Genomic DNA, 18086 nt, shown 5'->3' with positions numbered 1-18086 from the left:
GTTAGCTTTCTGAACCTTTATCTGCACTGCAGCTGACAGCATTACATTGGCTTTTGCATGTTATTAAAGGGCTATTAAAATAAAAATTAGGAATGTAAAAATAACATCATAGGCTCTCATATTTCTTCCCTCTCAGTGATTCCACAGGAATATTTCTCCACATACATGTCAAAATGTGATTTTTTTTCTAAATGCAACTGCTGCACACTTCACCTGGGACTGGAAAGTTAAGTTGGGTCCCTTCTGCTTTTCATCATCATTATCAATAATAAAGGTTCTGCAACCAGAACATGGATAACAATTTTACAGATGATGTGTGAGGCAGAGAAGAATCCAGCTCTCTATCCCAGGTTCAGGTCCCAATGGAGGTAATATCTTTTACGGGATCAACTTTTGTTGGTGAGAGAGACAAGCTTTTGAGCTACACAGAGCTCTTCCTCCTGACTTCCTCCTTAACTTCAGTGAGATTCATATCTGGTTACATCAGGGATGAATTTTGCGCCATACTTCCTAGCTCCCAGACCTATACCCTAACCGCTAGAGAACACTGTCTCCCTAACTCTGAAGGGATGCTGACGTACCTCGTACCATGGCCATAACAGTTTGAGAGCTATAAATAAACCCTCATGCTTCGGGGCATAAGTCAATCATTACCTACCTGGGGTTAAGAAGAAACTTCCCCAAAGGGCAATTTATTGAACAAATTGCCTGTTCTGTGGCTTCTTTCACCTTCTTCTGAAGCTGCTAGTACAAGCCACCATCAGAGATGGAACACTGGACTAGCTGAACCACTAGTCTGATCCTGTATGCAATTTCTGCCATGTTCCTATGTCTCTAACCAATGGGTATTGGCACGATCAGCTGAGCACATAAGATAAAATATGAACCTCACAAAATCAAAGTGTCATAAGAGCAAATGTGTCCTGTTCCTGCTTGTGGGACTCCCACTTTTCTGGCTGGCTACCAAACAAATCAAGCCACGAAGCAGACATAAATGCTGGTGAAGTGTGAGATGTCCCCTGTTAACAATACCTTTGTGCCTAACAGCTCTCAGTGCTCCACAGAGAGGAGACATAGATCACATTCCCTGGAAGCAGGAATCGTCTAACAGTAAACTGTGGAGACCGCAGAGAGGGATTGTGAAGATGAAGAAGAAACAGAAAGGAAAATGCCCCTCATTTCTCTCCATGAATTTCTGCTGCAGAACACCGAAGCTGTCATGCTGGCCCAAGACTGTGCCAGGGAAAGCGATATATCCTGAGTCACGGGTGCCTGCTGCTATCATTTAACCCAGTGTTTCTCAAACTTGAGACGCTGCTTGTGTAGGGAAAGCCCCTGGCGGGTCAGGCCGATTTGTTTACCTGCCAGTCTGCAGGTTCAGCCCATCGCGGCTCCCACTGGCCTCTGTTCGCTGCTCCAGGCCAATGGGAGCTGTGAGAAGTGGCGCAGGCTGAGGGACATATCGGCTGCCGCTTCCAGCAGCTCCCATTGGCCTGAAGCAGCGAACCGCGGCCAGTGGGAGTTGCAATCGGCCAAACCTGCGGACATGGCAGGTAAACAAACTGGCCCAGCCCGCCAGGGGCTTTCTCTACACAAGCGGTGTCCCAAGTTTGGAAAACACTGATATAAGCTATATAGGAGTTACTTTGCCCTCACGACCACTTTCCCCCAAAAAACCCTGCAAAACCAAAGGAAAATGAAAATACAGTGCCTGATAAGCAAACCAACCTTCACAGGATGGCCGTCTTAGTTACTGCAAAGGTGCCTTCGCCTGCTAGGCTCACAGAAGGGAGAAAGGAAAATGAAGGGGTTCTGCATATTCGTGACTCAGGCTGGCTGGGAGCATTGTGGGGCATGGAAGTAGAAGGTGTAGATCATGGTGTGTGTTTGTACAGCACCAACCACAGTGAAGCCCTGATCTTAATTAGGGTCCCTGGGCACAACTGATATACAAAAAATAATAATAATGTAACAGACACTCCTAGGCCATGGAGGTCTGTTACATTATTACTTATCCCCAGGGTTTCTAATACAATTTTGTTTGAGCTGTGCATATCTATATACTATGATGAGGATTGCTCCTTAGTTACAACAGTCAAGCACTTATACACCCATCTCTACTAGGCAGGCTGGTCCATTGGCTGTTCTTTGTATTTTAAATCTGCTGATGTATTGTCATGTACATATACCATGCATGTACCACGTGTTTTATGAACACAGTTAGACTGAGGAAAATGTATTGCATTTCCATTTGAATCAATTAAAACAAAAATCCTCATAAAGTGTCTGGGAAAATAGTAGCTTCTTGCTGAGAGGATAGAAAGTTTGTCACTTTTGTTTATTCTGCCTCCATACTATCATACACCATGCCACATACAAGCAGGCTGTGTACACGGTGTCTGAACACCCTTCCATGGCAGTATTGCTTGCTCCGATCCTCTTTGTATAGCAGGGTAGGACCAATTTATGTTCACATTATCCTAAGAAGGCACCATGTTCAGCCAGCATAATACACCAAGGCACAGCAAAACCTAGACTAATGGTCACCTGCCAATTGTGCCCCAACAGCCAGGAAATTCCTGGAGGCTCTCTCCATATGGAGTGCACTGGTTTATGCAGCCATCTTGTAGAACAGTTAGAGAAAGAGCAATCCCATTGGAAAACTCTTCTTTCCCACTTGCCTGTGTCAAGTAAATTTTTTCTTTGCATGTCACAACTTGTGTAATAATCTGGCTACTTAAGAAACCCTGTTCTTTGCATTTGCAGTTTTTTGTTTATTTTAGTCCAGTAAAGGACAAAAATTCACACCACCCTCTCAACAAAAAATCTGGAGAAGATAAAGTTTTGAGTCAATAATTCCACTCCCATTTGAAATCTAAAAAGCAGCATCTCGACTTATTTATGCCAATGTAAAATTGGATCAACTTTTATTGATTTAAGTGGCTTCACAGAGGTGTGAGATCGTCCCCAAGTTACCAGATTCTTCCATTTTTGAGTAAAACAACCTCCCCCTTTCCCTGCAAAGCTAACATACATTACGGCCCCCCAGTATTCCAAATAAAGCACTTGTCAATTCCTGGTCAAGAATGAAGATGTCCAAAAATGATTTCATCTAACAAAATGAAAACCCTTGTTAGAAAAATAATGGCCCTCTGGTGTCAAGATAATTATTCTGGGGAATAATCCTAAAGAGAACAGTTAATTGGAGCTGGGTAAATTTAGCTACTAATACAAACAAATGCATGTTGCCAAATGGAGACAGAAGACTCCACCGTAGTCCCTTGGGGGAAGGGGAGGAAATTGGCAGCAATAGCAGCAAAATATATTTATAATATATCTAGGGATTTTGTAAAGATTAGTAAAGGACACTGTTTCCCTCAAGCTGTGCCATGACCAACCGCTCTGTTATTTTTCTTTATACTTTCAGCCCTTGAATTCTGCAGCCATTGCCTTAATTCTCCTAAAGAGCAAAGAAAGTACGGAGCTGAACGCTATTATGGAACATTTCTAACATTACATGTCATCTCTTCTTCCCTTTGTAAATGGTATTCATTTACTCTACTTTGCCCTCCTCTTTTCCCCCAAGTTTCCATTCTCTTTTCACACAGGTTATGCTTCAAGTGAATGCTGTAAGAGGCAGGGTTCATTTGTAGCTGGAAAGGGGATAGGGAATTTATAGACTGGTTTTAAATGGTACCAGATGGAAGGTGTGCCGTACAGTCAGATCGCTGATCATTACTCACTGGTACATGTTTAAAACAAAATAACTCTCCAAAAATAACCCACTTTCAGCAAGTCGGAAACCAGATGATTCCCCAAAGCACTATCTATTAAGCTGCAGTGTTATGAATAAGCTGCTTTCTAACTTGCTTTGAGAAGGAGATATACTGTCTAGAGGTCGGTGTGCAAGGAGTTCCTGAGTTCTAATCACAGCTCGGCCACTCACACCCTCTTTGGGCAAGTAACTTGACCTCTTTATGCCTCCCTTTTCTCATCTGTAAAAAAAAAGATCAATGCTTACACACCTACCTACATTCCTGAAACCCTCAAAATCAACCTGTTATGAAGGGGGAAAAGTCTTCAGGAGACATTCCATTGAATAATACTGACTTCTCATAGGGCACATTGCACTTTAAGGCTCCAGAACGTCATTTCCTTAAGCGATTGTGTTAATTTAATGTTTGAACATTACATTAACGTTAATTAATGTTTGCACATGGCACAAAGAGCAACTGTCATTCTACTGCTCCAACACTCCCCAGGCATATCTGTTTTGCCTTAGCATTTATTTAGCAGTAGGAGACCACTATTACATGACATGTTTCTATTCCATTAACATTAGCTCTTAATATACATACACGTCTGTTATGCGGCATGCTGTATAGCGAACCTGCAAATGTTTAGTTGGGGCAGTGAGACGACATATCCGGTGCCTAACAGAAATTTAAACTTGGATGCGGATTTAGCTGACCGAGATACCGGCCAAACAATATTGAAGCAGTGCTTGCAGGCTAGGTGCAATGACCGAAGTTATTTTGGCTCCACTGATAGGGAGAGTATGCCTGCTGTTCGCTATGTGGGTTCACAACCTGAGGTTCTTGTTGGATCCCCACCTGCTCCAGGCTATCCAAGCAGCATCAGTGGGTTTTTCCCCATCTGTGCCTAGTGAGAAGTTTTGGGGTGGGACCTTCCTGTTTTTATTCTCTCCAGGGCATTCCGTGTAGGGGCTTGCTCCTGACAACCATTAGGAAATTCAGCTAGTGCAGAGCAGTGGCCCAGTTGCTTAGTGGTGCCTCCGCTGGGGAGAGCTCTACACCTGTCCTCCAAATCTACACTGACATTCAATTCACTCCCCATGCAAATGAAGAGGTTGTTTTCAACTTATAAAGCCCTAAATGGCTTGGATTCTGTCTTCCTATGTTGTGCCCCTCTCCACGTGGGGTACAAGGGCAACTGGGCAAACAATCCCTGGGTTTAAACAGGAGACAGCTTCTGGCAAAGAATCCTCATTAAAGGGCTCTTGACTCTGGAACTTGCTTCTTCTTTGGTCTAACAGAGCCCAGGTCTGCTGGTATGTAGGGCCCATCAGTTTTCAAAAAGGAGTTGGCTTGCAAAGGCATATATGGAAGGAGCTAATTGCTAGTCCTAGTAAGTTAATTGTGTTTGAAAGATTTTATTATTTCTCCTTGGTCTCTTTGTAAGTGATGTCATTGTTTTTATTGTACAGACATCTAAAGCAGGTGGTTAGGCATACATAAAAAAATACTAGAGATAAATAAATATTCAGGTCTAATTCTCTCCCCAGCACAAAAGAGATGATCAAACAGCATAACCCAATGGTAAGAAAATCTGGATTCAATTTAACATTGAACTTCTGACACATTGTGAAAAACAGTTTATTCCAAGACCATTCTGCTAGTCTCTGCATTTCTCTGCTCTTTATATTTTGTTGCCAAGGTCATGTCATCTGTTTCTGTTGCTTCCCCACCTGAAGGCAATGCCAAACTCATCTGAGTATTTTTCAGAGACAGTAATGAAAAGAGATACAAGATGTTATCAAATAAAAGTCTTGTAAAGCGGCACCTTTCGCCCTTTCCTGAAGTGATCAACAGAATGACTTTCCAAAGTGGATTCCGAGAATTAGCTTAACAATGCTATTTCCTAAAAAATATAAGTATGCCTATAAAATAAACAGAAGGCAGGGGATTTATGAATCACAGAAAAATACTGGCTAGAAAAATAAACTCCAGTGAAGTCTGAATGAATGGAATAGCAATAGCTAGAAACAATAACAAGAGAAAAGTGCTCCTGTCAAGAGAATCTTATAAGAAAAGAGGCTCAATGACATGTGCCAGGACATAATCTGTGTTCATGCAGAACCTAGCTGTCAGGGCTGCTGAAATGCCAGTGATAAACCGTGCCTAGATGCTAGGCTGAGTCATACTCCCCTGAACAGAAATCCTGGCACTTACGTAGCTGCTGTTATCTTTTCAGTGCCGTCCCTCATGATCACCTCATCTACTTGCAGCTCTAAACACAATTTCATGATTCAATATTCTCTTGGGAAAAAATGATAAATTAAACATCCACATCTTTGCCAAGAAACTTTAAACCTCAACTTTGAGAACACACTGGTAAGAGATTAAGCAAAGGAACATTGCTCTAACTAGAGCTGTGTGGAAGATAGAAGTTTTGTTTCACTAAGGATTTAGAGATTTCAAAATCTAGCTTCATTCCAAATTGGAGAGAGAATCAAAAATCTCAAAATTCTCTGGGAAGGAAAATTCTGAAAAAAAACTTGTTTTGGGTCATTCAGAATGTTTCATTTTGACAACACTGATACTTTTGATATTGATTTTTATTTTGTTTTATGATACTTATATTTATAATATTTCACAGGGTATCAGAGGTTCATCAGCGTTTATTTTGTATAACACAATACAAAATGAAAAGTCATTTCAAAATGAAAAATCATAATATGTCATTCTGAAAAAGTGGGACATTCTGATATTGTCAGAACTCTTTTTCTGGGTCTTTTGTTCAGAACCAAATTCCAGATAAATTGACCTGATTTCATGAAGCTTTTCAATTTTGACAGAATTGCACATTACAATGTAAAAGGTTCCATCTAAGTTTCTCCAACAGCATCCAAGTGAACATTTTGAGTGAGACTGAAGAGCCAGCTGAAATGCCTGCAGAACCCTGCAAAGATCATACCACTTAGAAACCTTTTCAAGTCTCAATTAATGTTTGTACAAGGGAGAGGAAATAAGGGTTGTAAGCCTGAAGGCCAAGTTCCAGGTGAAAGCTTTAGAACTGTGATTAGAAATCAGAAGCTTTTCTGAGACTCCTAGATCCCTTCTTTAACAACAAGTGTTGCACGCACAGTGCATTTGGATTACACAATGGTGGGTCTGTCCAGTCATTAATTACTATTAGAATGCATGGTACGGTGTACATATTTCTTTTAGTCTGTAGCAGTCCCACAATAACATTTTGTGGTCTTTCTGCAATGATTAAAAAGAATCTGAAATGAAAATATTAAAGAATTTAAAGGAACTGGTGGAATTCTTTTAGTGGTTTCTATTAAAAATGTGTGTGAGAAATGGGCTTTTTACCTTTCGCTTCTGGAACAGAAGTGAAGTGACACTGAAATTTCCATCTTGCCCAACTCAAGGGGCTCCCAGATCAAAACATTCACAACTGGCAAATTTATTTCAAGGGAGAAACACTTCTCCTGGGGTAGTCCCAAGAAGGTAGTGGCAAATTTAAGAGTAGAGAAATACAGTTTGCAGCCCCCAAGTTGTCAAATGGATCCATGAATCTCAGTGTTTTCACCAATTCCTAGTGCAAATTTATATTGTTTTTCTTGTAAGGGAAGTTTGGAGCAGGAGCCAACTTTTTGAAAGTGAAGGTTAATTCATCTCTACCAAAAGTCATAAAATATCTACGGACCACTTAGAATGCTCATGAACATCAGGAGTGATATCCTGGCTCCGTGGAAGTCAATGGGAATTTTGCCATTGACTTCATTGCTGCCAGGATTTCACCTTAGGGAGTTTAAAACACTCCTTGCAGCCCTGCTGCAGTGCTTTCACAATATCCTCTGAGCAAGGAGAGCTGGCACTATGCTGGTAACACCATTACTACTACTGCACCTGTATCCATGTTATACCCTAAACACAGTTACACATGTTCCTCATGTAGATGGGGTCCTACAGCAGTCTTTGCTTTCCCTTTGCTCTTCTGTCCAAACTCCTAATATGGGACGTGGAGAGGGAAGCCTGAGGATTCATTTTAATCAATGAGCTGTGTACAAGATAAGCCAAATAAGAAGTCGACGTTCATATCCAAATCTTGAATGGACATGCTCATGAGGAAGTTAATGTGCTTTTGGTCTTTAATCATTTTGCCCGGGGCGCATGAATGGTTTCAGGCTTTTTAATCTGCAAATGGCATTTTGTGCACTGGATCACCATTGCCTATTGTAGCACAGATGGGTTGGGGATATGGGAATTTCCAGATTTCCGGAAAGCTGCCAGATCACATTGATGAGTCAGTGACACACAAATACAGTGTAGATGATGGCAGATAATGAAGAAGGAAAGTCTCACGACACAAAGGAACACAGAAATTAGAGATGAAAAAGACTTTCATATGGTCATTTTGGTTTATCCACCTGCCATGCAGGAGTGTTCCCTGCAGCACACTCTGAGGCACATTATCCAATCTGCTTTAAAATGATTCCAGCACGAAGAGGGTGCAGCAGAAAGATGCTACATTTTTTAAATTGCTGTAATAAGTTTAATACAAAAATTCAGCTTCCATCACTCCTCTCTAGAGAGAGGGAGAAGACTGGAAAAGAGAGACTCAGAAAAAGGTTACTCTGAGGAGAGAGGGCTGGCAAATTGCTTTCCCTGACTCACTTCCATATTGTTTTTACTTGTGGCAGTTTAGAATAGTTCATCTGCATTTCACTAAACTTAGGTATCTGGCCAGAGATGTCTGATGCATCTCAGTAGTGTTGCGAACCTAACTATGGAGAGGACTCCAGTATCCACTGCCATGTGATTTCCTTTGGCTGTTCTTATAGGTGGAAAGGCTATACTGACACATCCTCTCACAGAGGATCTGCTCACTAAAATAGGTGACTTTGTCCTTCATCAGCTTGACAGCTGTTATTCTTGGGACTGGGACTTTTACAGAATAAATAACAGTCTCATCTCTGTAGAATCTCATTGAATGGAAACAGCTAAAAACAGCTAATTTGATTATGAATTCTCCACTCCTCACAAGCCAGAATGTCCTCTAGTCTCTCTCAGATGAGACTGTCACTGTAGGGGAGCACAGGGTTTATTGAACCCATTCGCATTGGGACACATAACATGTTGTGTAAAAAATATTAAGTGAAACCTTGGCCCCTTTGATGTCAATGGCAAAACTCATTGATTTCAATGAGGTCAGGATTTTACCCATGGAGTCAGACCAGGTAACTTTCCAGGTGAATTCCATAATGAGATCTAAGGGGAGGGAGAGGGGCATATGTCATGCATAGACAGAAAAAATCTCATTATCCTATGGCAAGTCCAAGTACCTTTGGAGAAGAACAGCATTGCACAGTGCTCTGGTGGTCATGGTACAGCCTGTAGTGGTCACTTCTGTAGCAGGTATTTAAAGTCATTTTGAAAAGAGAACCAAGATAATTACAATGCCAGAGAATTACTTGGAATTCTCAGCAGACACAGGACTTGTGCCATGGAAATGTCAGTCTCTCTGCATGAAAGCATCGAGCGGCAGATAAATGCTGTGATAATTACCAGTGTCAGACTGTATTCAGCAGCCAGCCTAGAGAGCTTACTTCTCCTCACCTCCCTCTGATTCAGAGCAAAGCACTTCACACACTGTACACAGAGCAGCACGTGTACGGAGGGCAAGAGAGAAAGAGTGTATGCCCAGAAACAGCAGCCTAGCATCTGGCAGTGACCAGCCTGACAACACCAAAAAGAAAGGAGAAGAGCTGTGACCTTCTGTTTCAGTCTTTGCATCTCTATGTCCTAACTCTCAAACATGGATAGAATTTCAGCGCACTCATAATTCATTTAGTTTCTGAGTGCCTTCTGGTTCTTCTCAAACAATTACACTGCTGTTTAGTCTAATATTTCCCTGTGACTACATATTATGGGATTTCTCCTGGGGCTCTGCTGTTTATAACAGTTTATAACTGCCAGTGAGTTCATAAGCAGACGGTTATAAGATTTTCTAATGATTTTACTGTGGCCCATCCACTTAGGGTGGCATCCAGCTCCTGAAATTTGCAAATCCCAAGGTTTCCAAAATGGTTCATTTCTCTCCATCAGTTCTGCACTTGGTCTAGGCGACTTTGACTCTTTAACCAGGAATATATATATCCTTTTTCTATTAAAATTTATTTTAAATTCTAAAAGAATAAGAAGACTATTCTATGTAAGTGATAGGTTGAAAACCACACTATATGAAATTTGCAAAACCAAGATACTAACTGTCTCATGGAAGTACAAGCCTTTTTCCTTCTGTTCCTTTGGCTGATCATTTAAATAGAATGGTCCTCTTTCTGACGACCTTACCATTTGGACTGCTGAGTACCCTCAAATCTCACCGAAGCCAATGGGAAGCTGATGGGTATCTTTACCATGCAAGATGAGGCCCTCAGTCTGGTAGTTCAGTCGGGGTCAGGATGCACCATTCCATAATGTTTAAGGGTGGTGTTTTCAAAAGAAGTGAGCACTGGCCTAGTCTGTTTCCACTGAAGTCAATGAGTGTTTTACCAGAACAGAGTTAGGCCCATGCTGAGTATTTCTGTCTCTCTCACCTTAAATCTTCAGATAGTTATTTGAAGTACTTCATTTCAGAATGCATACACAAATGGACAGTCCCAAAGCAGATGTATCTGATGAGCTAGGCACTGTACAAAAATGAAGTACAGTCCCTGCTTCATAGGCCCCATCAGACTGAATTCACCAGAGATCCAGTGGGGCTTGCCTTTTATACTTGTTTATACATAACTGCCACAATGGAGGCCTGATCCTAGGGCCTCTAGATATCACCATAATACACATAACAATAGCACTGTAAATAAACATACAGAGAGACACTCTGCAATATGCAATAACTGCACTGAATTATTGTACTGCAACAGCATCCTCTGCATCTACTGCCAAATTAGTGGTACCCATCACTTTCACATGGTTTCAGTGCTTGCGCTTCAGCCTTGTGATTGGAAAAAGTCTGTCATCCCCTCCCCACCCCCATCTTTAATGATGAGCTTCAGATCGGTGCCCCAAAAAGTGGTACTACTGAGCTCCCATTTCTCTTTGTGCTGGTCCAAACCCCAGTACTCTGTGATACTCTATTTGTGGTATTTTCCATCATATGAGTAAGGGTGGCAGTTGCCACAGAGAAGTTGTTAGATTAGGATGACGAACTGCTACCTTCCAATTGTCCTCTTTTGACTCCCCTTCGCTCTGTTAACTCTTCTATTAACCCTCTTGTGGAGTAGACACAAGAGCCTGGGGTCTACATTAAAGGAGTAAGGCCTTGATCTTCAAAGAGAGGCAAGAAACCCACAGTGAGGAGAGATCCCTTTTCACTGTTGATTGTCTCAGAACTTTTTTCGGGAGGGAGCTGAATGGCTTTGGTGTTCTCATGTCTGTATGACCCACTGGGTTTAATTAAATGCTGGAGGATTTAACTCGCTAACTTGGCAAATGTTTATCAGGAGTTTCAATTTTCACAGCTCAGTGCCCAACATCTGCTTGATTGATAATCAGCTAAAAATGGAAGCCTGTGAACCTCCCTGAGGTAATGAATGTCTCAGGTGGCACCCTCAGATTTAATGCTTCATTTTCACAGGCCAGCTATCTTGAATTCCAGGTCGTGTTCCAAGACAGAAAATATGTCTTGGCTATCAAAATATCCTCTTCCATTTCATTCAGATACACTATTACTTCACTTGCCATTCTGAACTGCTGCACGGGGTTGCTGTGTAGTGTTAAACAGCTGCTGTGTCCCACCCCAAAGAAAAGCCGCATTTTAGTGGTGAATTCAGCGTATTAAATATCTTGCAAAGTGTGTAGGTGGCTTTGGAATCTTTGAATAAAAGACTACATAAATATTAGTTGTCCTCACAATTAGTTGACGTTAAATATTAGTTGTCATTAAAATAAAAAAAGTTCCTCTCTCCTTCTCAGAACCTAGAATGTAAAACTTCACCCTTACTTATTAGTACATCTGGTCCAAAAAAAAAAATCTCAAAACATTTTCTGATGAAACCACAATGAAACTTTTTATAGAACATTTTTTATTGAGGTCAAAACAAATCTATGGTAGTTTTTCAATGAACAAATGGAAATAAAAAATCAAAACATACTTTTTGGAGAAAAAAATGACAGTGAAAAAAGTTTTGATTTTTAGGGAGGAGTTTATTTTTTGTTTTTGTAGAAAAAAAAATTTCTTTGCAGGAAATTTTGAAAAAGCAAAAATATTTCAAAATATCCTACCAAAAAAATTGCCTTTTTTTTTTTTTGCTAAACCAGTTGTACTTATTAGCCATCACCACAACTGAAGTTTAAAAGTGACCATGGATGCCTTGGAATAACAAGCATTATAAACATTATGTGCTGCTGTTCAATTTTTTCTACAATCTACTAATAATATGCCAAAATATATCATACATTAATATAATTTTCATCTGGTTATACAGCTGCTAATAATAGAAATAGTAGTACTGAACTCACTTTAAACATATGTCAAGGAGACAGCATCGTGAATATAAAGCTGGATAGTAATTTGGTTTATCTATGCCTGGTGATGTAAGATTCGTTATAATAAATCAAACTAGTTGCTAATCAGGTCTGAAATCCAGCCTCCAGACCAATACCTAATATTTCAAAAGAAGACAAACTCCTACTAAAAGTGTACCAAGTGCTGCACCAAGAAGGAAAAGCCCTTTGTGGCTGCTGGGAATCTCTTCTGTAATACATGTTTTAAATATCTCTTTTTTAAGAAACAGAGGACAAGGTTCTTGCAAGATACTGAGCCAGAACCTCAGCTCCTGAAGTCAACAGAATTTACACCAGCGGTGATGAGCTCACTCAATATAAATAATACCTTTCTTCAACTCTTGTTACACTGATGAAGCTTCAGTGTGCTCTCTCCATTAGCTGTTACAATAAGATGTTTACAGCTGTGCTATACATTATACAACATATTCATACATGCCTCTGAGCTGAGAAAGAACCCTTGGAATGTTACTTTTTCTTAAGACCTAGTGGTGTCCATCATGACAAAAGAAATGGCTGGCAAAAACATGTACCTGTACATGACTTTCTGCTCATACCTGTCTAGGGAGATACAGCACAGGTGAAGGATTGATGCTGTGGTGAGCAGGACATCTAGAGATGTTCGGACCAGGCAGAACATCTCTCCATAAATCCAGTTATCCTGAACCAGCTCAATAGCTCCAAAGGGCATCACCAGCACCGACACCAGCAGGTCCGCAAAGGCAAGTGAGACAATGAAATAATTGGTCTTGATTTTCCTACAAGACATATATTAAAAAAACTTCAGTGGGACTTTTCAAAGCAGGACATCCCATGTGCAGATAGACCCAACTGTTCACTAAAGGGTCCTCTAACCTACCTCTGAACTATTTTAAACAGTTGTCCCTAATTACTTTCCTGGTTTGGGGGATGATTGTTCAGAAGGTCCCTGCATGACTGCATGGGTGTTTCTACCTGTGCACACAAAAGATGCAACTAGACATGCACATGCCTGTTTGTGTGACCAAACTGGCATGTTATATGCACCACTTTCCATTCTGTGTGTGCAGAATGCAGCACTGTGCACATACAAATAGACTCAAGTTGAGTGCATTTTCAGTGGCTCTTAATAAAAGTTAAGAAAGCCCCAACATTTTCTCTTGTTTTCCTTGTGCTCTGTAGCCTCTATATTTGATTTCCTCTTTATCCCACTAATCTTACCATAAATATTTTAAAAAGTATCAAGCCTGGGTGTGTCCCTCTCAAACCACTCATTTCTCAAGCAGCCACAAAGAGTCAAGGCTCATCTTCTGCAGCTACCAGAGTGTATTAGGGGCTGTCTACGCTTCAGTCAGAAGTGTGACTGCAGGACATAGTCATAGAATATCAGGGTTGGAAGCGACCTTAAGAGATCATCTAGTCCAACCCCCTGCTCAAAGAAGAACCAATCCCCAGTCAGATTTTTGCCCTAAATCCCTAAATGGCACCCTAACAACCCTGGGTTTAGCAGGCTAACGGTCAAACCATAAGCTATCCCTCCCCCTCCTCCCTAGCCTTACCTAACCTAGACTTTGATCTAGCTAGTGTAAGTCTAACAGCAGTGAAGCCACAGCAGCACTGTACAAGCCCACCCAGGATCCTTGGTATGTACTTGAGCAGTTAACCCATGCTGTTACGGCTCCACTGCTATTGTTATTTGTGCTAGGTAGATCAAACCTAGCTTGGATATGTCTGCAAGTGTTGCAGTCTCACCTCTGATTGCAATAAAGTTGCACTCTTAAACACACCTTCTTCTCCTTCCCATCCTGTTATTCCCTAAGGAAAGTGGGCTCTAGCAACCTGCGAAGAGTTTCAATTTCAGAAGAAAAGTCATTTTGCTTCTGGGGAAGCCCTGTTCCATCTGAAGATGATAGCAAAGTAGGAGATGGGGCAGAACGGTAACAGCATAAAAGGCCTGGGCTTCCAGGAGATGGATGAGCATTACCCAATAGGAACTTCTGACAGGATAATGTTGAAGGTCTGGGCTTTCAGAAAATGGGTTGGTCACAACACTGACTGGAATATGTCTTCTAAGGCATGCAGGACAGGTGGAAGGAGAGCAAATGCCCAAGGAGAAGTTGGGGGAGGACTGAGAAGGAGACTTTTGTGAAACACACAGAATTTCCTCAGCACCTCCAGTGCTGCACGCAGCCTGATTAGAGCTAACATGCCAGTATCAGGATGGGAGCTCTCAGAAGCTGACAGTCAGATGACAAATTGCTAATTAGCAGGTCCCCCAGCTATTACTCTAGCAGGGAAAACACTCGGCTTACCATATCCCTGTCCAATGACTGAGTGAGTCTCACTAGACTAGATAACCTACAGGCTTTATCATGGAAGCAAAGTCCACATGTATGACTTGTTTGTCCTCTTCATAAGTTGTACACTATTAGGTAACCTGTTCTACGGGGAGAATTAATAGGGTTTAATAAAACTTGGTCTCTAATTTTATTACCTGCATGTTAATCATTACTCATTTGAATTTTTCTTTCAGTTTTTAGTGAAGACAGTTGAAAAAGGTAACGGCTACATGATTAGACTCATTGGCAGAGCTGTGTGGAAGCTAAGGGCTGGAGTAGCAGGAAGTACTGCACGTCAGGGTAGAGCTGCATTAGCAGAGCTGGGGCAGGTGGGGCTTTGGATGGAAGAAATGTGGATTTGAAGTGCTTTTATTCATGTGCGTGGAGGTACAATCGCAGAATCCAAAGGCTATCAACTATCACTAGATAAAGCATGTCCCGTCTTGGCTGAGGTTTTGAAAGAAATCTCAGAGGGTGCCCAAATGTCTGTTGTGAGCTGGGTGCCTCACTTCTTTAGGCTCCTTTGTAAACCCCACTGTATGCCCCGCTGCATCCTGGTAACACGCTAATTGTGACAGACCCGGCTCCTGCTCCCTGCATTTTTCTGACATGTTTTGTTTAAAAGGAACTGGAATAGGAAAGGGAAGGCGCTGTAATGCTTCTCCAGCATTCCCCTGTTTGGCTTTCTGCAAGTGATTTATCTGTTTTTGATGCCTGGAGTGCTAAAAATATAATGATTGGATAATAAAATGATCACACTTCTGCAGTATAAATCTGAGGCCAGACACATTGGGAACAATTTCAGAGTCTGACTTTGCCATGACTTCAGTGGTGGGGAGAAGAAAGGAGAGAGCGTTCTTTATCACAGTGTTTTATGTTCTTAGCTGTCTGGGTTTGGGCTTGGTTTGTTTTTTGCCCCCCTTGCAAATTACCCTGCCGTGTCCTCGTAAAATCTCTCCTAAAGGAGGGGACTGAGTGGGCTTCCATGCTGGCTCACCTGAGCTGCCTGTCTCTGCATACTGCCACCATCACCAGCAAGTTCCCCAGGATGGCCATGAGTATAACCGCCGAGATAAAGGTGAGCAGTGCGATCTTCTCTGCCACGCTGAACCCCTCACTCGAACTGGAAACCATAAAAAGAGAATGCATCAGAGGAGGGCAGGGAAAATGAGGGTGTGTTGAGCCACAAACTTTCAGCAAATAACTTCAGGCAGATGCATGTGTTTAAACATCTCTTTCTGATCACAGTTTCCTCTGAAATCTGCCTCTGCACCAGACATGTACATATATATATATAAATACATTAATTTCTTGCTTATGGAAAAGATATGGGACACGTATGTGTTCTGGATTTTTCAGAGGAAAGGTTAATATGTAGAATATTTGCAAATAGTCTGCCTGTTCTTGTTGATCGTGGGGCTAAATAAACTGATCACAGAGAGCTATTTTTTTGGGTGCTGAACTTGGAACAAAAAAGGTCCAGTTAACATAGGTAGGTGCTCAGCACTTTCTGAAAAAAAAATTTTTAATAAAACCTTTTTTTTAAATTGAAAAGCTTTTTCTTATTTTCAAAATGTTCAGTTCTTTCACCAAAACTGAAAATTTCAAATTTTAGAATTGTGAAATTTTGTGTTTCTGTTTTTTTCCTTTTAGTCACTCTTTTTATTCCTTTTTTCCCCACTACAATAGAAGGAGTGGTGTCCATGTCATTGTTCCTTTACTTTTTACTGTTGCCACTTCGTAATTTTTCTAAAGTTGGAAAAGTTTTCAAAAATTTGCTAAGTTAAGATTACATTAATATTTGCCCTTGAGCCAGGGGTTTGAGCAGGAAACACCTTTTCACAATGTAGGAATAAAATAGTGTATCTTCCCCTAATGTACAGAACAAGGAGGATTTAAAATACAGAATGAATTTTGAGAGAATTTTCAGATAATTGAAAATCTGCCAATTAGTTTGAGCCATAATAGTTTTTAAATGGTCCCTCAAAATTTTTGTTTCTTCACAGGTAACTTTTTCTAGGATATATCTACTAAATACATTTCTGATTTATGAAATTTGCTAACTGACTCCTTTCTAGGTTGGCAAAAGCTAAACTTTACTGATGTACCAAGCCTTCTGGTTACACCACTTCCATATTCTTTCTAATGATTACCAAATATCTTCATCATGGAATCTATGTTGTCACTGAGTGCATGCTCCACAATCTAAGCTTTCATTTTGAAAAATTTTCAGTACTTTGATGTGCACTACTAAATTGAACATGAGTGTGGCAGAGAGGATATTAATGTGTTACTGTGCTGGAGTGTCATGATGGCAACAGGCTAGTGCTTGGAGTGTTGTCTTAACTTAGGAATTCCTTGCTTTTTAGTGTTTTTATCAGGAAATAATACCTGTGCGCCCTCAACACTGAGTTTAGCAAGTTTTTGGAGTGAAAATATTTATAAGTATATGAGGGAGAAAGGCGAAAAGATGCTCTGTCTTCATCACAAATCCTTTATACTTGCTACATAGAGGTATTATACTCAGTAGCATAGTCGAGGGTAAACCTAGTAAATAGAGTTTACCCACTTCTCACTTGGGGAATATAGTTTAGTTTATTCACTACTACTTCTTTTTTTTTTTAACCACACCACCATTGGTTATACTGTCTTGCAGCCAGTTAAGCTAGGTTACAAAACAAGTGCAGAAGATAGTATTATAACTAGAGCTGGGGTAAAAGCAACCCTTAGTTTTGTACACCCCACCCCACCCCCAATATTTCCCTCTCACACACCCATCAGAAAACATGTGATGATGTAGCTTTTAACAGCACAGCTTTGTATGCTTTCCAGATGGTAGTTACAGCAGCAGGAATACTGCAGTCTTTTACCCAAGGAAGAGGAGATTTTGGATGTTGGTGCCAGTGAAACCTCAAGAGCAATAAAGACAAGGTTTTCACCAATCTGTGCAGAGGGTCAAATTTAACTACAGGTGAGGTTCAGCAGGAAAATTTTGCCAATTAGGAACTAAAAACCTTTCACGTATGCCCAAGGCAAGGATGGGGTTTATTCAGCACCTGAAGGAAATTACACTTAATTAGGACGATGTCTACTGAACTCGGCGCAACTTCAGTGAGGGCAATTAAGGCTTAGAGAATCACCAACATGTGTCTCTTGCTCCATTCAAAAATGCTGACAAGCCTGCACTGTAGGACAGTTACAGTTTTGTAGCATTTGTTGAGGAGCTGTGCTTCCAGCTGCCATGGGTCATTGGTTCTTGGACAGCTGCTGAAATGAGTGCTTTTGTTTTTCTAGTCCCTGCGATTATACTCACGTGGCTCTTAATCACTGGCTGCAATTTGGCTAATTCTGTCCATGGACACTCCCTCACACCTCCTGTGCTTCCCTCTCTCTGCCCCACTTTTGAGACCACTCGTAGCATGGCCAATACTAGCTCCTGGCAGCTTTCCAC

At 41.1% G+C, this 18086-nt stretch overlaps 1 protein-coding gene across 5 annotated transcripts in view; it reads right to left on the bottom strand.

The window, feature by feature from the left end:
• The window catches only part of HTR4 (5-hydroxytryptamine receptor 4), a 236458-nt gene that overhangs the window by 102597 nt on the left and 115775 nt on the right, over window positions 1-18086 (bottom strand). For all 5 annotated transcript variants that reach the window (XR_007775511.1, XM_050962751.1, XM_050962750.1 and 2 more), the window contains exons 3-4: window positions 15633-15758; window positions 12875-13075 (exon numbers count right to left, since the gene is read on the bottom strand). Coding sequence is in view for 4 of the 5 variants with exons in the window: in XM_050962751.1 (XP_050818708.1) it covers window positions 12875-13075; window positions 15633-15758 (327 nt within the window). In the remaining variant the exon portion in view is untranslated. The remainder of the gene's footprint in view (window positions 1-12874; window positions 13076-15632; window positions 15759-18086) is intronic.

The sequence above is a fragment of the Gopherus flavomarginatus genome, chromosome 7 (genome assembly GCF_025201925.1).
Source record: "Gopherus flavomarginatus isolate rGopFla2 chromosome 7, rGopFla2.mat.asm, whole genome shotgun sequence".
Taxonomy (NCBI): domain Eukaryota; kingdom Metazoa; phylum Chordata; order Testudines; family Testudinidae; genus Gopherus; species Gopherus flavomarginatus.
The sequence above is the reverse complement of the archived record's forward strand: the minus strand, read 5'-3'. Positions and strand labels throughout refer to the sequence as shown.